The 25,384-nt window shown below is 39.5% G+C and overlaps 1 protein-coding gene across 8 annotated transcripts in view; it reads right to left on the bottom strand.

The window, feature by feature from the left end:
- LIMS1 (LIM zinc finger domain containing 1) overlaps positions 1-25,384 on the bottom strand; it is a 155,521-nt gene that overhangs the window by 56,993 nt on the left and 73,144 nt on the right. The window contains exon 1 of one of the 8 annotated variants that reach the window (XM_060610378.3): positions 11,342-11,744. The exons of 5 other annotated variants lie outside the window; for them this stretch is intronic. In XM_060610378.3, the coding sequence (XP_060466361.1) occupies positions 11,342-11,448 (107 nt within the window). In that variant the 5' untranslated portion in view covers positions 11,449-11,744. Of the gene's footprint in view, positions 1-11,341; positions 11,745-25,384 lie in introns of those variants that run through there. 2 more of the 8 variants (XM_060610384.3, XM_060610397.3) reach the window with 2 other exon arrangements.

The raw sequence follows: 25,384 nt of genomic DNA, 5'->3' as shown, positions 1-25,384 counted from the left end.
ATTGAAATTTTCCAAAACACTGTAGAATTTCAGTTTTGTTCCAACAAATTCTGTATGTCAGAATTAAAAACTAAAGTTGGCAGCAGAAACTGTCAAACATAAGTCAACATCCTACACGCAATGATTCATTGTAGCTTCCTATCTCAGTCTGGTTCCCTTCACACTCTGGCTGCCAGAGGCAGGAGTACAATATTGTTGGCAAGATAAAAACTTGGATATTTTTATGATGTTCAATTTTAATTTTAAGGAATATATTCATTATGGGGCACCTGGCTGGCTCAGTTGGTAGAACACGTGACTCTCAATCTCAGGATTGTGAATTCAAGCCCCACATTGGGCATGGAGCCTACTTTAAAAAAAAAAAAAAAAGGAATATATTCATTATGACATACAAATGTAATATTTTTAGCTTTTTAAACCTGGATATTTTCTCTGACAAATATCTGTGAAAAGGAGGCATAAAATTTCTATTTTTGTTTTGATCTTATTACTTACAGGGGAGCACAGGAGGTTAACGTTTACTTTCACGTTCAATGGTAAATTTTTAACTTTTAAGATATGGTCACGTATATTCAAAACTTCCACATAAGAAATCTTACCCTAAAACCTAAATGAAGCCTAAGTTCTGTGGTTAAGAGCTCACACTTTGAACACAAGACACAAATGGGTACAGCCCTGTGTTCAAATCCCAATTGCCCAAATTACAAATCATGTGTCTCTAAGAGTCCTTTCCCTTCTCTGTGAAAAGGGGAAATACTCTGCACCTCACAGGATTATTGTGAAGATTCACTGAGGCTGTGACGCACTTACCACATAGCCAGAAAAGCACTAAATGGTATGAAAGGCCATGACGGTTTTTAAAAATAATTAATGAGTTTATATTTATATGAGACATATGTATTAATAATCTTACTGTGGGTTTGGGAAAGATTTTAAATAGGACACAGAAAGCACAAACTTCAAAAACAAAAAAATCAATAAAGTATCAAAAAAACCCTTTTGCTTTTCAAAAGACACTTATAAAAATGAGAGGACAAGCCACACAGTGGGAGGAGACATTTGCAAAATATGTATCTGACAAGACTTGTATGTAGAATATATAAACACTGTGAAAACTTAATACCAGTAAGAAATAACCCAATAAAAGATAGGCAAAAAACTGAACGTTTTGCCAAAGATACATAGATTGCAAACAAGCAAATGAACATATACTCAACTACATGAGTCATTAGGAAAATGCAAATTAAAGCCACAAAGGACACCACTACACACCCCCAAATGGCTAAAATTAAAAAAAAAATTATGAAACCAAGTGTTGGTGAGGATGTGGAGAAAACAGAACCCTCAACCACTGTTGGTGGAAATGGGTACAATCTCTTTGGAAAGCAGTTTAGATATTTCTCAAAAAATGTAATATACATAACCTACCTAACAACCAGTCATTCTACCCAAGAGAAATGAAAGAATATGTCCTTACAAGGACTTGTACAAGAATGTTCACAGCAGCTTTATTTGTAATAGCCCAAAACTGGAACCAACTCAAATGTCAACCAGCAAGCAACTGTCTAAACAGATTATAACTTACCCATAAAATGGAACATCACTCAAAGACACAATGGAAGGGACTGCTGATATAGGCAATAACATGGATGGATCTCAAAATAAGTATGCTGAGTTAAAAAGCCAAATCAAAACAAAGAGCACATTATCGTATGATTCTATTCACCTGAAATTCTTAAGAATCTAAAGTAATCTAGAATGACAAAAAGCAGATCAAAGTTCCTGGGGATGCAGGGAAGGGAGAGAGAGGGAAGCTCTGGGATGATGAGTGTGCTCATTATTTTGACTGTGGTAAAAGTATCACTGTGTTTACTTGTCAAAATTGATCAAACTGCACATTAAAATTGTGCACTTCATTGAGGTTCATTAGTTCAACCTCAAGAAAGCTGTTTCTTAAAAAACTGCACATGAGATTGATTTTTAATCTTTATATACACTCTATGAACAGACTGCTACTGTGGATTGAATTCTGTCTCCTGAAAAGATACGTTGATGGGGTGCTTGGTTAAGCGTCCAATTCTTGATTTCGGCTCAGATTATGATCTAACAGTTTGTGAGTTTGAGCCCCCATGTCGGGCTCCATGCTGACAGTTAGGAGCCTGCTTGGGATTCTCTCCCCCCCCCCCCCCCCCGCCCTCCCTAGTAAACTCTTTCTCTTTCTCTCAAAAATAAACAAACAAACTGTAAAAAGATACACTGACATCCTAACTCCTGGTACCCTGAACAGGATCTTATTTGAAATAGAGTCTTTGCAGATATAGTTAAGATACAAATTAAGATGATTGGTGTACTTACACAAAGAGGAGAGGAGACACAGAGATATGACACACCCATGGGGAGAACACTGTGTGAAGACATGGACATATGGAGAAGACAGCCATGTTATAAAAGAGGCAGAGATTAGAGTGATGCCATCTACAAGCCAACAGTAAGTAAGCAACGCCAGCAAATGCCAGAAGCTAGAAGAGGATTCTCTCTTTCAGGTTTCAGAGGGAATGTGGTCCTGCTGACACACTGATTTCTGACTTCTAGTCTTCAGAACTGTGAGACAGTAAACCTGCCGTTTGAAGCCACCCAGTTTGTGGAACAGCTCTAGGAAACCAACGTGGCCTTAAAAAGACTTAAGGAGTCATATATTTATTTGAAAACATATTCAGTATTTACTTCTAAAAGCAGGTATTCTTTTTTTAAATTTTTTTTTTACATTTATTTATTTTTGAGAGAGACAGAGAGTGAGTGAGCGAGCACAAGCGGGGGAGGGGCAGAGAGAGGAGACACAAGCCGAACGAAGCAGGCCCCAGGCTCCGAGCTGTCAGCACCTGAGCCAAAGTCGGATACTGAGCCACCAAGGCGCCCCAGGTATTCTTTTTTTTGTTGTTGTTTATTTATTTTTGAGAGAAAGAGCACGTGCACAGGAGAGAGAGAGAGTGAGGGAGAAAGCATGCACACGAACGGGGAGGGGGGGTGTCAGAGAGAGGGAGAGAGAGAGTTTCCAAAGCATGCTCCACACTGTTAGAGCAGAGTTGATGTAGGGCTCCAACTCAAGAACCATGAGATCATGACTACAGCCAAAATCAAGAGTTGGACACTCAACTGAGCCATTCAGGCACCCCTAAAAGTAGATATTCTATAAAAGAATACTCACGTTCAAAACTTATTTTTTTAAACAAGCGAGTGAGAGAGAGTGCGAGCATGAGCAGGGGAGAGGAGCAGAGAGAATCTCAAGCAGACTCTGGGTGAAATAAAAAGTCAGCTGCTCAATCTACAAGCTACCCAGGCACCCCTCAAAGCCTGTTTTAATCACAGAATTAAACTGGGTCTCACAGATACACAATAAGTGGTTATGTTTTCAAAATGTATATTTTTATATGTAAATATATACAATATAAGTAATATGGTTTCATTTTAATAGCATCTATCCAAATAATGTAGGTAAAGTGCAATTGTTAGTCAACTGCTATTTTTTTTGTTTTTATAAGTGATTTATAACTGATACTTTAAGGTTTTATGTGTATTTTTGAAGCTATAGGAAAGCAATTATGATGATTAAAATGTTGGCATTTAATTGTGATAGCAAATCATTGAGAAAATTTTATGTTTATTGACAACAAATTCACAAATTGATTCTGAAGTTGAGGTTCATTCCTAAATGTCTCTCAGCTGTACAGAGAAACAGAAAAGGGATCCTTATCTAAAGACTTTTCACTTTTTAATTATTCCTTTCACTAACATTGCTATTTTTAACTTCAGCATCTAGTCTCTAAACTATATAGAAATATTTTAGGTGATAAAGAGGAAAATATATTCTCCTTTAGAAAATAAGTTTCCCCAAACTACTGAAAAACAAAATGACCATGATCTTTTTGACCATGATGCTTTGGAAGATATAAGAGGTACCTCTAAGCCTGTTTAGTTTCTAATTTCTTCACTCATCAAGTGAGGAATAGATACTGGACAGTGATGACCTCCTAGGTACTATGGTAGATGCTAGGGATGCAACAGAAATAAGGCCAGGCCTCTGGCTTTGGAGAATCCTCTACTAACGGCGAGGAGCACAGGAGAGGGACAGGTAAAGTGAGCAGGATGAGGAGGGGTATGCCTGTAAAGCCAATTATTACAATATAAATACTTGTGGATTATACTATTTTAGAAACATTCATATAATTGAGATATGTGACACTGTAGAAGTTTGAAGAAGCCAACCTAACCTGTTGGTTTGATATATTTGTATATTGTGGTATCATTGCTAAGGTAGCTTTAGCTAACATCTTTACCATGGCACATAATTATCATTTCCTTTTTGTGTTGAGAATAGTTGCCATCTAGTCTCTTAGCAATTCTGAAGTGTTGAATACGGTATTGTTCACTATAATCATTATGTTGGGCATTAGATTTCCAGGACTTATTTAGCTACTAGTTGCAAGTTTGTACCCTTAAAACATCTGCTCAACACCCCCAGCCCACAGGCCTTGGTAACGACCATTCTACTCTCTGGTTTCCCAAGGTGAGTTTTTTTAGATTCCACATAAAAGTGATATCATACAGTATTTGTGCCTCCCTCTCTGACTTATCAGCATAAGGCCCTCAAGGTCCATTCATGTTGTCACAAATGGCAGGATTTCCTTCTTCTTCACAGCTGCATAATATTCCAGCATGATCCCACCCCCCCCCCATGTATTTGTCTATATTACACCCTTAAACACACATAAGAAAGCACTACTACCTTTAAAGAAACCAAAACTGACAAAATGATACATCTCTCAGAGAAAAAAATATTTATTAACTATGTGATGTGTTCACTGTTAGGAAGATTAAATATGTTCTCGCTGAACCATTAAATAAGAACAGACAAAAACGGCAAAGCTGCAATTTTATCCCCCTAATTGTCTCACAGACTATATGTCTCAAACTCAAATATGAACATTGGTTTTTCATCCAAAATACAGGCAAAGAAATAATAAGCAAACTGCAAAGCAGGTATGCAAAGAAATGCACATCCTAAGCTGACCTACTCCAACCTCAACTGAACTCAGAATCAAGGACAGGAACTGGTTAATAATGATGATTACCTTTTCCAACTTTAGGTTCTTCTTCCTCACTTATTGAATTGTGAGTTAAAAAACAAACAAAAAACTCCCAAACTATGAAAATTCTTAGTATAGTGCCCAACCCATAACAAGGGCTCAACCAGTGGAAATGTATTATTCAGAACACATGATCTGAGTTTTCAACTCTCAAACCAAGTCAAGTACATTCCCACTACCTTTTTTTTTTTTAACTTTTTATTTACTTATTTTGAGAGAGACAGAGACAGCACGAGTGGGGAAGGGCAGAGAGAGGGAGAGAGAATCCCAAGCAGACTCTGCACTACCAGCACAGAGCCCAACGTGAAGCTCAAATTCACGAACTGTGAGATCATGGCCTGAGCCCAAATCAAGAGTCGGACGCTTAACTGACTGAGCCACCCCAGCAACCCAAGGACATTCCCACTACTTAAAAATGATTATGTCCTATATCTAGAAAGATACAAGCTCAGAAGGTTTACTTAATAATCAGAAAGTAAAGGTTACTTTGCACTTCCTCCTATTCCTCGTTGGCCAGTTCCATCACAAAAAGTGCAGGAAAGATAGCATTAAGAAGTTCTAACAAGTAAATAAATTCTTACTGCTGCATCTAGTCAACTTCATGTAGGGATACAAACTTCAAAGTATTTTTTCTTTTGTTTTCCTCACTCATTTCAAGATTGACACAGCCCTGATTTTATCCAGGTACAACAAATCTAACTGGGAGGTGGAGGAGTGGAGAGAGTAGGTGCATAACTAAAGGAACAACAGGGAAAAACAGAAGGATTTTATATCTTAGAACTAGACCAAGGGTCTAATGCCACTGTACACTGTAGCAAGAAACTACTAGAGACAACCGTGCAAAGAAGCTTGGCTGTGTTCCAGCAAAACTTCATTTATGGGGCACCTGGGCGGCTCTATTGGTTGAGTGTCTGACTTCAGCTCAGGTCAAGATCTTACAGTTCCTAGATTCAAGCCCTGCATGGAGCTTGCTGCTATCGGTGCAGAGCTTGCTTTGGATCCATTGTCTCCCTCTCTCTGCCCCTCCCCACTCTCTCTTTCTCAAAAATAAATATTTAAATTGTTTTTAATGTTTATTTTTGAGAGACAGCATGAGTGGGGGAGGGGTGGAGAGAGAGAGAGGGAAGCACAGAATCTAAAGCAAGCTCCAGGCTCTGAGCTGTCAGCACAGAGCCTGACAGAAGGCCCGAACCCACGAGCCGTGAGATCTTGACCTGAGCCGAAGTCGGACGCTTAACCGACTGAGCCATCCAGGTGCCCCTGAAATTTTTTTTAAATGTTTATTTTTGAGGGGCACCTGGGTGGCTCAGTCGGTTAAGCACCCAACTTCAGCTCAGGTAGTGATCTCACGGTTTCTGGGTTCGGGCCCGCATCGGGCTCTGTGCTGACAGCTCAGAGCCTGGAGCCTGCTTTGGATTCTGTGTCTCCCTCACTCTCTGCCCCTCCCCCACTGGCACTCTGTTGGTCTCTCTCTCTCTCTCTCAAAAATAAACATTTAAAAAATTAAAAATAAATAAAATAAAAATACTTCATTTATTATGGATAGTGAAATTTGAGTTTCATGTAATTTTCAGTATGTTATACAATATTCTTCTTTCAACTTTTTTCCAACCACTGAAAAATATAAAATCCACATGGGCCATACAAAAACAGGCAGTGGGCCAGATTTGGCCAATGTTTCTATGTAAACTATGTTTCAGGCCTACCCAGCAAAGACTTGACTTTTGAGGTATCCCCAATTAGTTACTTACAGATCCTTTATATCTGAGAGAGAGCAAAAGTGAGTGAGAATTTTAATTTTTTTTAACATTTACTTATTTTTGAGAGACAGAGACCGAGAATGAGCAGGGGAGGAACAGAGAGAGAGGGAGTCACAGAATCCGAAGCAGGCTCCAGGCTCTGAGCTGTCAGCACAGAGCCTGATGTGGGGCTTGAACCCACGAACTGTGAGATCATGACCTGAGCTGAAGTCAGTTGCTTAACTGACTGAGCCACCCAGGCACCCCAAAAGTGAGTGAGAATTTTAAAGGGTGTATGTGAATGTATGTGTGTGTGTGTGTGTGTGTGTGTGTGTGTGTGTGTGTGTGTGTGTTGTGTGTGTGTGTGTGTGTGTATTGTGTTAGGCATGTTCTTCATGTTTCATCAAAAAACAAGGTGTCTGGGTGCAACATAGTTTGAAGGATGGAATAAACAGTTAAGGATTAAGTATACAGATAAGGGTATATCTTAAATGTTTATCTATTTTTGAGAGGGAAAGAATGCACACACACTCAAGAGAGGGGCAGAGAGAGAGAAAGACAGAAAATCCCAAGCAGGCTCCACACTGTCAGTGCAGAGCCCAATGTTGGGCACAAACCTATGAACCATGAGATCATGACCTAGGCCGAAATCAAAAGTCAGGACACTCAACTGACTGAGCCACCCAGGGGCCCCAAGGGTTTATCTTAGATGCGATTTTTGAAGATCAAAAATTCCAAGGAAAAAAGGGTAAATTCTTTTTAGAGGTGTGAAACTCAGAACAAGCTCTGAGCCGACTGACATAAAAGTGTGAGCTATGTTGTGCTAAGGAGTCCATTGCTCAAATTTGAAAGTCATACCAGTTGTATCCAGGTCATGAGAACTGGACAGAAAGACAATCTGTATTTGTATACACAGACTTTATATAGTCTTGGATACAAATGAACATCCACACTATATCCAAATCCTTAACACTGAGCTTCACAAGGGAAAATAATTTCCAATGGTTTCTTTGACATGTTAGAATCTAGCCAAAATTAAGGACATGCTCTAGAACTCAAGACAAAGACCCACAGGACACTTTCCACTGGTAGTAACAACTACTATTTAAATAAAATAAATTGCCATAACATAACCCTCAAATGTAGAGGGTAATAGTCTGTTGTACAAAGTATGCAATAGGGGAAGTTTCAGGTTATATTTAGTACATCAAAATAAAAGTCTATAAAGTCAGTGTTTTTCATGCTGCCTCTTACAAGTTTGAAGCCAGGGTTGTTTTCATGTCTTTCACGGTCCTCCTTAAACACTTGTATTTTGTTTCAGAGCATAGTCTTTTATTTTTAACTTTCAAGAAAAATGTTTTCTGGCAATGAGCATAGCTCTTTTAGTTTCTATCATTCTGTTAGAGTTCATAAATATGCCAAGAAAGTGAACAGGAGAGTGAGAAGGAATGTGAGCAGGTATGGGTCTTGTGCAATACTGAGGCGGTGTGAGAAATGTTTGATATTACATGTATTCAAAGTCAAACAACTGCTTGTGTGAAGAGCACCTGTTGGTCACAGTTCATGTGCCAAAACCGTGGCGTGCCTTAAAGGGGAAGAACTGTGTCTGATTCATCACTACATCTTTATTTAGCAGAGTAGGCACCTAATAAAAATTAGTTGAATAATGCATGAAAGCCATTAATCCTATACCACTATGCACAATATAATAATGCCCCTGCCTCGGGGAGCCTGGGTGGCTCAGTCAGTTGAGCGTCCGGCTTCAGCTCAGGTCACGATCTCGTGGTTCTGTGCTGACAGCTCTGTGCTGTCATCGGGCTCTGTGCTGACAGCTGGGAGCCTGGAGCCTGCTTAGGATTCTGTCTCCCTCTCTCTCTGCCCCTCCCCCGCTCGTGGTCTGTCTCTCTCTAAAATAAATAAACATTAAAATTTTTTTTTTTTTTTAAATAACGCCTCTGCCTCTGTAGGTTGGTGGTGAGGAATTTATGAGATAGTAAATGATGCTCAATAATGGCAGTTATTTTTACTTCGTTCTAAAGAGGAACAAACTGAGGTTTAACAAGATTACGTAACTTGTCTAACAGAGTGGTGCTGAAATGGGTGTGCCTAATTTCAAAGTCCCTACCCTCCCTGATTCCTATTAACTAAGAAACCTGATTTAATGCTAAAAATAGGCTTACTATAAAATTAGAAAAACAAACAACCTGACTCTCTAAATTGATAAAAAGTCCATGGAAAAACAGACAATTGCCTACTTTTACTAGCTAAGTACCACACTCCTAAAATAAGGAATAATAGGGGCGCCTGGGTGGTTCAGACAGCTAAGCGTCTGACTTTGGCTTAGGTCATGATCTTGTAGTTCATGGGTTTGAGCCCCACGTCGGGCTCTGTGCTGGCAGCTTGGAGCCTGGAGCCTGCTTCGGATTCTGTGTCTCCATCTCTTTCTGCCCCTCCTCTGCTTGCATTCTGTCTCTCTCTCAAAAATAAACATTAAATTTTTTTTTTAAATAAAATAAGGAATAATGGTCATTCTCTCTGCAGTAAAGGACAGAGAAATCACAGAAGCAGAAGTCCCTTATTATCACCTGAGAACTGTATCACCAGAATGGGTGGAAAAATATTTCCCCTTAACTCAACAGAACAAGCAATACTTCTTAATAATTATTCTTCCTCCTTGGGGCACTGGGGTGGCTCAGTTGGTTAAGCGTCCCACTCTTGATTTTGGCTCAAGTCATGATCTCATGGTCAAGATCTCACAGTGGTGAGATTGTGCCCTGCATCAAGCTCTGGACTGGGCATGGAACCTGATTAAGATTCTCTCTCTCTCCCTCTGCCCCTACCTACCCCCATCTCTCTCAAGAAAAATATATTCTTCCTCCTTTGATTTGAAGTCTAGACAAAAGGAAAATATCCAGTTGTTTTGAAGGTCATTATAAAAATAACTACCTCCTTGAGCATAAACGCAATTTTATTCATGCGTACTTTTGCTACTGTCCGAAAAATAAATAAAATATGGTTGGTCTCAAATGTTGTTTTATATATCTTAATTTTTTTTTTATAAAGGAAATTCCTTAGGACCCCAAATCTGAAATTAAAACTGTTTCCAGTAACTTTTCACTCTTGGCCCAAGAGTAGTTTGGAGTCTGCTTGTAAATGTTGATTTCAGAGGACACTTCCAAAAGCCTATCTGTTTAGCAAGAGAGAGCTCAATATTTTCACTAAACCTCATAAAATTTGTAACAATTCAAACTCTGAAGGCTTTAAATTCTGTCTTTAAATCCAATCAATTCAAAATTGATACAATTATACGTACCTAAGAGACACCTGACATAGTAAGGAATAAAATCTAATGTTAGCATCGATAATGGTCCTTTAATGCTACTATTCTCTTCAAAAGTTATTGAAAGAGTTGATAATTTTCAAGTAAATGTTTCCCTCCCAAAGTATAGCTCCTGTAGTATATATAGCTGGCTGTAAGACAGACTTACAGAAGTTTAAAAAAGCGTTCCTGATAATTGTTTCCCTGTCAAATTTAAATACAGAACTTAAAACAAACTCTAAAAATGAACTTATAGAAAAAAGAGAAATAACACACAGCATGTAAATATCCCTCTCACCATCTAGTTGAAATATTCAAATACTTAAGTCATGAGTCCATAAACAAACTTAAGTACTATAGAGTAAACGTAATAAAAAGAAAAGGAAGTCTCTCTTTACTGCAGCCTCCTGTCAGCACTAAAACAGGAACACTTCATCTCAGAAACAAAATCTAAACCCTTCACAGTTAGCATATTTTAACATATGGCTTAATGTTGCAGGGACTTTTTAGAACCTAAAAATCTAAAAACAATTCTCAATAGCTGTAACAAAAACTAAAATGAGGCAAATTAAGTCTGAAAACAAAACAAAACAAAACACCCTAACCTTTTAGTTAAAATGGTCTCCAGATTTTTGATGTCCTTCCTTCCTAGGTTACATTCAATAGCTTCGGCATTCCTTTGCTCAACCATTTCAATAACAAAGAATGCTCTATGAACACCCCCCAGCCCCTACTCAAAACATCACAAACTAATCTCACCACCAAAATTCAAAGAAAAACTCCTCACAGAAACATGTTCTAATAAGCCAAAGCAATCTATCTTTAAACTAAGGGGGAAAAATCAATTGTTTCCAAATATTACTTTGATGATTATATAATTTTTAAAGACAGCACAGCAGTTTTGGGGAACAGCTAAAACAACTTACAGGATTTGTGAAGAAATGGAAAAATGAGTTCTAGTTTTGCACAGTTCCAATCCAGCACAATCTGGGGATAGTGTTCAGTCTTTAATTACAGACTGAGAGGTTTCAGTGGAACCTCTTCAAAGTGTATTCCCCACTGCTGCATCCACTGAGGCAGGAATCTCGCTGCAATCACTAGGTGTCTTGACCTCCAGCCAACCATGACTTTGCACTCACCTTAGCTCTTCCTCCGGTAACCCATTTAGTCTCACACTATCGGGGCGATCTCGTCTTCTCCGGTAGAGACCTGAGTGGGACAGCTCTTTAAGCTGTAATGCAGTCATACTTCTCTCTACACATCAGTTATTGACAGTCTGAAGCATTTATGCCGAGCAGCGTGGCTGCTAGGGCTCAGAACGAACGTGTCTCTTGCCGGGACTTTAGTACACCTGACCAGAGTTGGAAACCTCCAGGCAAGCCGGGCTAAGCACAGCTTCCTGTTTCTCTGTTGGTACACACCCTCCTCAGCAAGGCCTGGCCTGCCTTATCTCTGGGCCTTGCACCTTGGGGGAGGGGATGGGGGGAGGTGTCAGGGACCTGGGTCTCACGTGTTTACTAATAAGCAAAGTTTAATTGTTATGAATAATCACACCAATTCCTTTATAAATCTTTCCAGCATCATTCTGAATTAAAATTAGGCTAAAAAGCTCCAGTAGGGTAATGACTAAAGGGTCCTGCCCTATTTTATTTGCCAGGAAATGCACGAAGACTCCACAAGCAGCTGTCAGTATAAAGAAGTGCCTGGTCATCAAGAGCTCTTTGGGATATTTTCCTTTAAAAAAAAAAAAAAAAAAAAAAGGCACAATTGTGAGGGAAACAGTGCAATTCCTCCCTTTCCCCATTCTATCTGAAATCCTTTTTAGAAAAGAAGTGTCTTTTCCCCCCTAGATGTTACTCAAAAATTCATAACTGAAAGGAACGTGGTTTCTTCTATCAACCTCCATTCAGTGATTTTCTAAATCTGTTTAACTACCTATTCTAAAAATTCCCTCTCATCAAATATGCACCTCAGTGTAATCAACACTGTCTGCCTAAAGGTGTTTTGGGTGCCTATGCAGCCCTAGTAGATGCACATTTGACACCAGATGGTGACAAAGATAGAAAGGGGCTCTGTTTTAGTGTGTGTGGGGTATAGGTGAGTGTTTGCAAGAGGGGTTCGCAAATAATGGAGGACAAATAACATGGAGCAAGTCTTTACTGTTACAGTTCCAAATGATGTTAGTGCAACAGCATGCAGGATTGTAGCCTCCAGTTCTGATTCAGTTCCACTCAGTATACAGCACTGTCTCACAGATACAGTCTAGAGCCTTGGCAACTTCTTAGCCAATAGTTTGACTTTATGGTTTCAATAATTTCTCCTTGAGTGATCTGTATCAACCTCCTTCCCTTCTAGAATCCCCTCAACAAGAGCACAGAGAAATGTCTCTGAAACTTCTTTTTGCATCAAGGGTTAAAGAATTAACATATTCCCCTGAGAGTATCTATATTATAAATACAAATATTAAGGCACCCACAAGGAAGATGGGGGTCCATATCTTACTCCTTCACCCAGGACACGCAGATGTTAGCTCCCTTCAGGGCCACAATTGTCACCTTGGCTCCACCACCCCAGCGGAAAACAGACAACTTACAGCTGCCATCAAAATGTAACATACATTTTTTAATTATTTTTTTTAATGTTTATTTTTGAGAAAGAGACAGAGTGTGAGTAGGGGAGGAGCAGAGAGAGGGAGACACAGAATCCAAAGCAGGCTCTAGGCTCCAAGCTGTCAGCACAGAGCCTGACACAGGGCTTGAACTCAAGAACCACCTGATCATGACCTGAGCCGAAGTTGGACACTCAATCTACTGAGCCACCCAGGCGCCGCCAAAATGTAACATACTTTTTTTTTTTTTTTTTTTTTTGAAAGAGAGCACAAGCAGGGGAAGGGAAGAGAAAGAGAGGGAGGGAGAGAGAATCCTAACCAGGCTCCACACTGTCAGAGCAGAAACCAACACGGGGTTCAAACCCATGAACTGAGAGATCATGACCTGAGCTGAAACAAATGGGCAGACACTTAACTGACTGAGCCACCGAGGTGCCCGATAACACACACTTTTAAAGATTCAAGGAAGAAATTACTAATTTTGTTGTTAACACTAGATTTAAATAGTTGTGAAACATGTAAAAGAATCAAGTGACAAATGTTCTCTCTTTCAAAAAGGGTAATACTGGAGGCCTCTGGGGAACTTGGGGACAGTAGCAGAAGAAAGCCTTTCTATTACCAAATTCTGTTCAGAACTTTGGATATTCTGCCTATTCAAAAATAAATAAAAAATACGTATGTCTTTACATATGTCTTTTGTACAAAGCCCTAGGATCCTACTGAGACCTAAAATACAGAAAAGGTTAAAGTTTACCATAACAAACATAAAATTAGGATTCCTAAAGTGTCTAATTCTTACAGTTTTGTCAAAACAGATGTGAAAAACAAATGAAGAGAAACCACCAATTCTGTTTCTTTTCACTCTAGGCACCACTCTAGATGCTTGATGAATACAATACAAATTAATATTATATTCACTACAAACACAGAGACCTTGACATTGTTTTTTCCTTTTTCAAGTTTTTATTTAAATTCCATTTAGTTAACATAGAGTGTAATATTACTTTCAAGAAAGCTCAACATTAAATAGGACTTGTTTCTATAGAAAGATATAAATAACAGAGTTTGATTTTTAAAAGAGCTTTAAAAAAAGTAATGCAGCATGCTGACAAGGAAAAAGTGCTTGGCAACTACTAAAGGTTAACGAGACAGGAAACACCTAACTGTGTAGGACGAATCCTGTATTTGATGAGTCTAAGGTTAAAGGATGTGAACAGAAAAAAAAAAGTTCCCAAGCTATATAACAAACAAACTGAAACAGTTCTTGCTCTCTGACTTTTAAAATGGTTGTAATGAGGGGTGCCTGGGTGGCTCAGTTGGTTAACCATCGGACTTCAGCTCAGGTCATGATCTTGCAGTTTGTGAGTTAGAGCCCCACATCCAGCTCTCTGCTGTCAGCACAGAGCCTGCTTCTGATCCTTTGTCCCCTATGCCACTCTGGTGCCCCTCCCCGTGTTCATTCATTCTCATTTTCCCTCTCCCTCTCTCCCCCCCCCCCCCCCCCCGCCATCTCCCAAAAAATAAATAAGCACTTAAAAAAAATTTATAAAATGGTTGTAATGACAAATAGGAATTTCAGTAAATGAATGCTTAAGGTCTAACGAAATTGTCACAACCAAGTAAAACTAAATTCTGGGGCTGAAGGTAAAGCTCTCTCACATAGTCTCTAGCACCCCTTCGGATGTGCTCTCAGATTTTATTGAGCTATAAGTAGAACCAGCACTACGATACACGCTGGGAACCCACACAATTTCTGAATAGGAAATTCACAAATGCCACAAAACACACCATTGACCAAGCAGCTCACGGGATAGCCAGATTATCAACTCCTCTCCTCACAACGGTGTTCCTGAACTTCATTCAGCACCAAGGGAGGGAGAGCCCACCCCTGGAACACACAACAGGGCGGTGTCAGCAAAAGTGGCCTCATGTCTTCATCTTTTTTTTGTTAACTTTTATACTTTTCCATAGAAACAGAGCTCTCAGTTGTGCCCTCTGTTGACAGCACAGAGGGAGGCCTGTGCCAGTGCATTTTCTGTGGGTCTCTATACAGGGAAATAGTTCATTCTGCACTCCAAACAATCTCTGAGGACCAATGCGGAATACTCCTCTCTCATACTCCTATACAGCATCACTCACCTGGGATTCTGCCTCTTCTCAGAGGCTTCCAGGCATCAAGTGTTCACTACCAGGCAGCACTCCAGAACTCCCAGAGCTTTCCTCAGCCCCCATGCCCAGTGGTTGTTAAGGAGCAACAGCTCACAAAAGTTGTTAAGGTGAAGCATCTTCTATCCCACTTTCAATACAGTACAGTTGGGCTGTGAACCTGATTACAACTTTTGTTCACTTGTCTCCAAACTGTTAGGTTCTCTTTGAATCCGTACTTTGACTCCTGGCATAATTAGATATCTGTTCCAGCTTAACGTCATCAGAATAGCTGATAATATCTTTTATAAATTTAAGCCCTTTATTGAGATGACTAAATACAAAGTTCTACAGAGCCTCACACAAGGTCCTGTTCTGCCAGGCTAACATCTAACCCAGTGGTTTTTCACCTTTCAGAAGGTCAGGAACCTTTTATGAACCTGACAAAAGTTAATGACTCAGAAAATGCATGTGAACACAAAGTTTTATCATCATTTCAGGGAAACGATAGATTCTTCAGAAGCCAACAGATGGACTTTACCTTGGATCTTCTGACTTGCACTGATCTTCCCCTTCTCTGGAAACCTGCAACACCATGGTGTAGGATTTTGGATCTCATTTGTTCAATAAGTTTTCACTCAGTGCTCTGCACTGGGCTAGGCACTGTTTCAGAAGAGTTCCTTTGTCTCCCCTTAACGTCTCCGAACCAATCTTTCTTCCACTTATCTTACCCTCTTCCAATCTATCCTCCAAATTTCAAAGTGCTCTTTAAATTTTTTTGTTTCTTTATTTTTGAGAGAGAGAGAGAGAGAGAGTGAGCAGGGGAGGGACAGAGAGGAAGAAAGAGAATTCCAAGCAGGCTGGATTTCATGAACCATGAGATCACGACCTGAGCTGAAATCAAGTTAGATGCTTAACCAACTGAGCCATCCAGGTGCCCCGTCAAAGTGTTCTTTTAAAATATCATGTATTGATCCTGCTGAAAAACTCTTGACTGGCTCACTGCCATGGGGCGCCAAGTGAACCCTGCTGAGCCCATGCCCTCCCACACTTGCACTGAATTCCGGGAGGTTCCCAGGACAGGCATCACTTCCTCTCACCTCCTGGCCTTTCCACATGCAGCTTTATAAGACTAGAAGATGGACCAACTCCTAATCATCCCACTACGACTCAGTGCAAGGATCATCACTTATAAGAAGCATTTCTAGACCCTAAGCACCCACAGTTCCCTTTCTGTTGTTCCGAGTGCCTTCCCCTGGCAACTGTGCTCCTGTCCTCATAATCACACAGCCTCACAACAGGTTGCTTCTCTACCCACCTCTCCCCTTAGCATAACAGGTCTGTGAGGGTAGTAATGTATCAGATCATTTACAACTGTGTCCACAAGACCAGATACATGGTAGACGTTTGCATTATTTAAATAAGTTCTTTGATTTAGTGGTTCAACCAATTGATTTTGACAGCCTAATCACTTTACAGTGCTACTTATGAGATTTTGAAACTTTTTTTTTTTTGCATTTGACATTCAACATTACCTAAATGAGATTTTTAAAAGGCACACCTATTCTATACTTTTACAAAAATTTACTTTCTTGGTGATACTGTAAAAAGTCAAAAGCTTTTGTAGAGTTGAACAGTACCTCCCACGGTATAAACACTTCCCACTTGGGACTGGAATAAAAAAAAAAATTAGCCTAGATTTTTACCTATACCTGACATGATCTAGTTTTTCTAAGTTGAAGTATAATTCACATACAGTCTAATACTAGGTTTGGGCGTACATATAATGACTCAACAATTCTATACATTACTCAGTGCTCATCATGATAAGTGTACTCCTATAACATAGTCCAGGTTTTAGTGTACTTGGTCTAAGTACTCCTTCAGGCACGAAAGGGTAAAGAAACCTAGTTAAACATCAAACTTCTAAAACTGATCATTAGTATTACTAAACTGTGAATCTTTCTCCTACACAGAAATAAGACAGCGACAAACCAGATTCCATGGCAGAGTTAAGTGGGCCTCATTAGCAGTAACTTTTGTACTAGCTACTAAGAGCCTGCAAACTGGCTGAGCAGTTGTACATTTCCAGGCCATTTATTTCCTTGTGTGACACATAATAAGAGAATAATTTTATGTTTCGCAACTAATTTTGAACTTAATGAAAATGAATCCTTTTTAAAATTTTATCTTATGAATAATCATTTACAGGGGAAAGCAAAGTCTCTAGTAAAGTAAGAATATCGTCCTTTCTCACTATGTCTAACACATTCATTTCCTAAATATTTATCAGCCCTGCTATCTCTCTAAATGAGACCTCTCTAGAGTGCTCTGGGCTATCAATATGCAGGAAGGACGCAGTACTGAAAACAGATCTGCTGCTTAAGAGTTCTAACTCTGACATGCCATCATAAGTAGGTTGAAGATGAAATTAACTAGAACAAAGAATATGGGAAGGCAGAATAAACTGCCTAAAAAACCAGGCCAGAGTCAAAAAAAAAAAAAAAAATCACCAAAAAAACGATGCCATTCATAAGGAGATGACACCACAACAAGTCCCTCTGAATTTTTTCCTTAATCAGCTTTTCTGTAACTCAAGCTGGACACACCTGAGTGGACAGCCTGACCTGTCATCAGAGGCTTGTGAGAACTTCACTGCATCGTTCCGAGCCAGACACACACTGAAGTTTCTCTCATGACCAACAACATGAGGTCATCTGCAGTACTTTGTTAGATAATTAAAGACTGTTCTCAAAAGATGCTGTCAAAATATGGTGAATTCTATTTCCAAAGGAATTTGAAATAAAATTTCAAGTAACTTATCCCATCCACATTTTGAAAGGGCTAAGTACGGGGTAAGTTGGTGTAAGGGTACAAGAAAGAAACCAGAAATATTCCATGTTTGTCAGTCTTCTTGCTATGCTTGACATATAAGCACACAGGAAGTCATTTCACTATGAAAATCCTCAATTTTTCCATTTAGAAACACAAGAAACCAAATTAGATGATTATCACTGGTCTTTCCCCTATATTAAAAGGACTTGATTTTAAGAAAGGACCTGAGTAACATGATGTGCCAATGTCGACTAAGTTCTGACACAGCACACTTTACCCCTAATGATTGCATTAGTGAGAAATTCCATTGCTGAGTAAATTAGGAACACAAGGGTCAGGATTTATACATTAGCTCTTCAACAAGTATTTCCTGGAGTCCCACCATATGTCAGATCCTCAGTGTAGAGGCAGGAACAGAGGAGAAAGATACTGAGCATCTTTGAACTTTTCTTGATTGTTCTTTCCCTGTGTACTTTCTCTTTGGGAGAAAAGAACTATTCCAAAAGTAAGATCTAATGAAAATATAAAATGCCATGAAAAGGCATACTGATCATCCCAGCCCCAAAACACATCTGCTGCAAAACCAGAGAATACTCCTCAACAGAGCCCTGAGACCATAGGGAAGGAATAAGGAAGTAGGTGTCTGCAGGAGGACTGCACTTTTCCTCCAGAGCATAAATTATTTAAAAAAAAAAATTTTTTTTAACGTTTATTTATTTTTGAGACAGAGAGAGACAAAGCATGAACGGGGGAGGGTCACGGAGAGGGAGACACAGAATCTGAAACAGGCTCCAGGCTCTGAGCTGTCAGCACAGAGCCCGACGTGGGGCTCAAACTCACAGACTGCGAGATCATAACCTGAGCCGAAGTCGGCCGCTTAACCAACTGAGCCACCCAGTTGAGCATAAATTATAATGTTGGTACCTCATTTGATGCACTAAACATGTTTTTGGAAAACGGAGTGTAAGGTTAAACTTTTTTAACAGAGTAATTTTTAATTCTCTAAGGAAACTTGTTTTAAAAAGAAATCCTACTGGTAATATTTCAACAAAGGGAGCTTTTCTGAAAATAAAAATTTTCACACATTCAACCTAAGACATATGTTTTAATATAACTTTTTATAACATTGCTATAAATATTGTTTCTACTCTTTCTACTTGTCCACCTTATACCTCGATATGTGCTGAGCCTGTTTCTAAACTAAACTCTCATTTTAAAAAATCCAATAGGTGAAGTACTTGTGTGTGAGAGGAGGGAAGAAACAGTTATTTCCACATTCCAAGAGAGTCAGTCATGAGCCAGGAATTTTGATCTTCTGAGAACCTGGAAGAAGAAATACAGTTCTGCTCCCTGCCCTGGAATTCAAGAGGCGTGTCATAAAAAATAAACCACAATACCTGCCTTACCCCACTATAGGATTCATTAAAACAGTTAGCACTGTCAACACATCAACTTTTATATCAAAACTGTTTTCACCAAGTTCTCAAAATATTTCCAGGTTCTGTATAAATTCTAATCTCAAAGGCAACATAAAAAAATTTGTGTCGCCTCATTTCTAACGTCAGTGTCATCTCTTCACTTACTGTTATTTTTTTCTCCCTAGCTCAGATAAAAGTTCAATTCCATGACAAAAAAAGAATTTAAAAATTTTAAGAAAGCTCTAAAGACATAATTATTTCAATAAGGACAATATTTCCTGCATAGTTTTACCATTTGAGAGTGATTGATGACAATTATTTGCTACAAAAAGGTATTCACGATATAGTACTTTGTGAAAAAAGAGTTGAGGACACTGCCCACTGCTTCCATTTTACATGAAAGACTACATATGTATACACCATGTATGTATGCACATCCACACACCCACAAACACCAGAGAGTCTGGAAGAGTATATACCTTCCAAAATATCTCTGGTGGGCAGTATTTGAAAAGATTCAAAATTATTTTTTCTTGTGGACTGTCTATATCTTCTAAGTATTCTACAACAAAAAAATATAGTTCTATTTAATAAGGAACCAAAATTTAAAATGCTTGAGGTAACGAAGAGAAAAATTAAATTAAGATCCATTATCCCATCTTCCAAAGGGATTTCTAACCAAATCAGGAAGAAAGGACACCTCAGAAACCCTCAATATATATAATGAAATATGGATGCATCCTCTAGAGTGGGTCGGGTTTGAGTGGGAACAGCAGTACAGAAGAGGATTTGGGGAGAGGTAAGTGGACGGCACTCCAGGTGGAGGAAACATCAGTGCAATGTGATTGAGAGATATGTCAAGAGGAAAGTGAGACTGACAAAGCAGTGGATCTTCTAAGCCAGGACCACAGCTTTCAAGGTAGCACACACAAAAAAAGGAAAGCCATGTACAGAGGATCTCATTACCCAAGTGTAAGATGAGGGTCCAGCTGAGGCTGTTCATGGGAATGAGAAGGCGACAGGCACAGACAACATTACATCAGGACTGATGGGCAGGGCTCAGCAAAAGGGCACAGAAGAGTGTGCTGTGACCGCCCCAAGGCAATCATTGCACACTGAGAGAGCCTCAAACATGCGGCAAGTCCTGCTCTAAGACCAGGGACCCACTGTCCTTGTGGGGCTTGCAGTCTACTGCTGGTACTAGTACTAATCATACAATCACACAAATACAGATTTAAAAACGTGTCAAATGACAGAAGAATAGGGTACCATGAGAATGCTTACAGCAAGGAGTGGGGAGGGATGGCAGGGAAACATTTTCTGAAACGGAAACATTACCCCCAAAAGCTGGGATCTGATACCCCCCAAACCCAAAAGGTATGAAGTCACTAAAGGCAAGAGGGCCCAAGGTGTGGGGAGCATTTGTGGAAACAGGGTCAGTTGATAGAGACCCAGGGCCAGGAGGAAAGGAAATCCCACCTTGTGGCTAAAGGGGAGTGCTGGCAGGTGAGGTGAGAGACAGGCAGTGGCATGGCATCTTTTAACCTAAGAGTGAAGGGAAGCCACCATACTGTTAAACAAGGGCCCAACACGATCAAATCTGTTCCACAAAGATTGCTCTCACAGTGGCATGTGGGGAGGGTGGATTTTAAGGAGCAAGTGGGGACAATCATGGAGGCAGTGCAGGGAAGAGATAACAGCCTGAGCTATAGTGGTATGAGAGGAATTTAGGAGGTAATGGAGAGGCCGCGGTAGGAGAGGCAGTAAGCACTGACACTGTTAACATCTCCCCATATTCTGTTTGTGATGAAGCAATAACACTGACCTGGGGAAATACAGCAAGAGCTGTACTTCATGTTCCTTTAATCTTGTTCACAGAGAGGCAGGCATTTTAAACCTACTTTGAATCTGATAAATAGTTTTTAGAGAGTGTTTACAAAAGAAAAAGCTGGGACACAAAAATGTTCACCTCACAAAGTTCAAAGTCTCCCAACTCTCTAATATGGTTGATCATTACTAACAACAGAGGGGTCTAAGTGCCTACCAAGCACCCTGTGCTTACTATCTAGTTTAATGTTCATCTCAGTCCTATGAGGTGTGTATCACTCTTCCCGTTTTGCAGATGAAGTTATGAAGTGTTAAAACAGTTAAATGTCTTATCAAAATTTTATTTTATTTATTTATTTATTCTTCTTCTCTTTTTTTTTAGAGACAGAGAGTGTGAGCCGGGGAGAGGGGCAGAAGGAGAGAGAGACAGAGAGAGAGAGAATCCACGCTCAGTGTAGTGTCCCTTGTGGGGCTCGATCCCATGACATTGGGACCATGACCTGAACCAAAATCAAGAGTCGGATGCTCAAATGACTGAGTCACTTAGCACCCTGGTAGTTAAATGTCTTGACCAAACAACATAACCAATAAGGCAGATAATGTGGATCCCAACCCAAGTTTACCTGACTCAAATGTTCCTGTTTTGCCAATGACTACACTGTCTCTGGGCCCCCAAATGCTCTCCTCACAGATCATCAAAAGGTCACTCTGAACTAGAACTGCCTTTCAATACTGATAAATCTAACCCAGGAAGCTTCTGGAAAGCTCAGGACCCTGACAGGCTCAGGTGCCCTGAGGAAAAGTCCCAGACTATAAACACAGACTAGAGACAGCTGGCCCACACTTTCCATCCCTGGAAATGAAAAGTAGTCTAGTTATGCTCTAGATGAATACTGTAAATGGGGAGTCTGAGGATTTGGAAAGAGAACTATAGTGCACTCCTGTACAATACTCACTAATACACATCTTCCTCCTCAGCTAATTTTCTCCCACCAGTCCGGAAGTAAAGGCCTGTGAAAGAAAGGAGTCAAATTGGTAGTCTTAAATTTAACTGAACTCCTGGATTCCTTTGAGTTCTGCAGGTTGAAATTACCAATGCTGCCTTACTTCCTTGCAGAGTACATGTGATGACTCAATGTTTCCATGAGTTCTGGAAAAAAAAAAGGCAAAACTTCTAATGAATACAGGTTTCCTCTAACAGAGCAAGTCTGCTGAAACCATGTAGACTGTTACATGGCAACAAGGGAGGCTCTGGAAGCAACTGAGACAACACAGCGACGTTAGGAGGGTGTGGGTGCAGGAAGAGGCACTGAGAATATGACCAAGCCCATTTTAATTCCTTTGAGAGCACTTCATGCCATAAACAAATGTTAGTGTTTAAGCCATACAAACCACCTGCTTCTGGTACCTTATAAAGGAGGCTATTTCAAAACACAAACCAATCACTACATGAGAATAATAAAGAAAAAAAAGTATGCAGTTTTATTCCCCAATCCTGATATTAAGAAATCCCTGTAAAGCCATATTTGGTCTCCACATACTAGAGAAATATGTTCTACTGAACAAAAATTCTTAAGATAGAGGTGAAATACCTAAAACTTACTGAGATCCGTATCACACAAAGCAAAGGAACTCATCTCTTAGCAAACTCATCTCTCCCCTACCATGGGACCCAGCTTCTTCCCTGACATTCACTGTGATTTAGGAAATAATACCTCTGTTAAGAGCTATATTTACTGAGTGCTTACTATGTGCCAGGCATGTTCTGCAAGCATTTATCAAATTTATATTCTGCAGTGATACAATAAAGTAAATAATACTATTATTCCCATTTTAAAGATGCTGAAACTGTGGTAGCAGTACATGTAATCTGTCCAAGATCATACAATTTTTATGTGATTAAGAATTTGAAACCTTATGCTTGGTTTTAAATCATGCTTTTAACCATTACAGTGTGCTGCCCCCTAGCCAGAAAATGGCTATTCTTCTCAACAGTAGAAGAGAGCTTACGATCAGAAATTACTTTAAAATTCAACCAAGGCTAATAAACACAAGGTAGTATCCCGGACAGGATGCTGAAATAGACAAAAAGACACTATGAAGGTGATGAAAGATCTTAACAAGAGATGAAACTGGGTGAGAGGTATAGACTGAATGCTCTATCTTTGCAACTTTCCCATAAATCTAACATTATTCTAAAAATAAAAGTTTATTTAAAAAATTCAAAATGATAATTCAACATGACAAGAGAGCTAATATCTCCAAAAAAGTAATTACAAGAAAGAAAAATGGGGAAGGGGTTTTCCTCCAAATTAAAAGAAATTTAAGAGACATAACAATCAAATGTATTAATAAGTATGGACTTTGTTTAGATCCTGGTTCAAACAAACCAACTGTAAAGGAATATTCTTAGGATAGGTGGTAAAATTTGACCAGGGACTGGGTATTGGTTGATACCAAAGATTTATCACTCACTCAGTTAGATGTGATAATAACACATGTTTATATAAGAAAATGACCATATTATCAGAGACTAATTCTGAAGTATCGAGATCAACTAACCTAATGTCTGGGATTTGCTTTTAAATAAGTAAATTAAGAGAGAAAAAAGACCCCAATAGCCAAAGCAATCTTGAGAAAGAAGAACAAAGCTGATCTCAAACTACATTACAAAGCTACAGTAATCAAAACAGTATGGTATTGGCATAAAAACAGACACATAGTTCAATGGAACAGAATAGAGAGCCCAGAAACAAACCCATGAATTTATGGTCAGTTAATTTATGACAAAGGAGCCAAGAACATACAACGGGGACAGGAAAGTCTCCTCAGTAAATGGTGCTGGGAAAACTGAACAGTTACATGCAAAGAATGGCACTAGACCACTCCCTTATACCACACACACACACACACACACACACACACACACACACACACAAAACTAACTCAAATGGTTTAAAGACTGAAACATAAGACCTAAAACCATAAAACTCCTAGAAGTAAACATAGGTAGTAAGCTCCCTCACATCATCTTTGCAATGATTTTTTAAAAATAAAATTTAATGTGTATTTATTTTTGAGAGAGACACACACACACAGCGTGAGCAGGTTGGGCAGAGACAGAGGGAGACACAGAATCTGAAGCAGGCTTCAGGCTCTGAGCTGTCAGCACAGAGCCTCATGCAGGGCCTGAACTCATGAACTGTGAGACCGTGACCTGAGCCGAAGTGGGACACTTACCCGACTGAGCCACCCTGGTGCCCCATGCAATGATTTTTAAAATTTGAAACCAAAAGTCAAAGGCATGGGAAGCAAAAATAAACAAGTGGTATTACATCAAACTAAAAAGCTTCTGCACAGCAAAGAAAACCATCAACAAAATGAAAGGGCAACCTACCAAATGGGAGAAAATATTGGAAATCATACATCTCATGAGGTTTAATATCCAAAACATAAGAACTCACACAAGTCAACAGCAAATAAAACAATCTGATTTAAAAGTAGGGGGAGGGGTGGCAGTGCACCTGGGTGGCTCAGTTGGTTAAGAATCTGATTTCGGCTCAGGTCATGATCTCATAGTTCATGGGTTCAAGCCCTGCATTGGGCTCTGTGCTGACAGCTCAGAGCCTGGAGCCTGTTTTGGATTCTGTGTCTCCCTCTCACTTTCTCTCTCAGCCCCTTCCCTGCTGGTGCTCTGTCTCTCAAAACTAAACAAATGTTAAAAATAAATTAAAAAAAAATAGAAGATCTAGACATTTTTCCAAAGAAGACATACAGACGGTCCTACAGTGCTCCACATCACTCATCATCAGAAAAATGCAAATCAAAACCACAGTGAAATACTGTATCACATCAGTTAGAATGGCTAGCTACTAACAAAAAGACAAGAAATAACGAGTGCTCACAAAGGTATGGAGAAAAGGGAACACCCTTGTGCACTGTTGGTGGGAATGTAAATTGGCGTAGCTACTGTGGAAAACAGTATGGATGTTCTTCAAAAACTTAAAGACAGAACTACCATATGATCCAGCAACTGCACTTCTGGGTACTTATCTGAAAGAAACACAAACACTAACGTTAGAAGATATCTGCAACCCCATGTTCCTTGTGGCATTATTTACAAAAGCCAAGACATGGAACCAACCTAAGTGTTCACTAATGGAAGAATATAGAAAATGCGATTTATATACATATATTCATGTATACACACACACACACACACACACACACACACACACACACACACACTGTGATTAAGCCACAAAAAAGAATGAAGTCTTGCTATTTGCAACAACATGGAAGGACCATGAGGGCATTATGCTAAGTGGAGTAAGTCAGACAGGGAAAGG

Source organism: Panthera onca, chromosome A3, assembly GCF_046562875.1.
Source record: "Panthera onca isolate mPanOnc1 chromosome A3, mPanOnc1 haplotype 2, whole genome shotgun sequence".
NCBI lineage: Eukaryota > Metazoa > Chordata > Mammalia > Carnivora > Felidae > Panthera > Panthera onca.
Note: the sequence above shows the minus strand (reverse complement) of the source record. Positions and strands in the feature narration are given on the sequence as shown.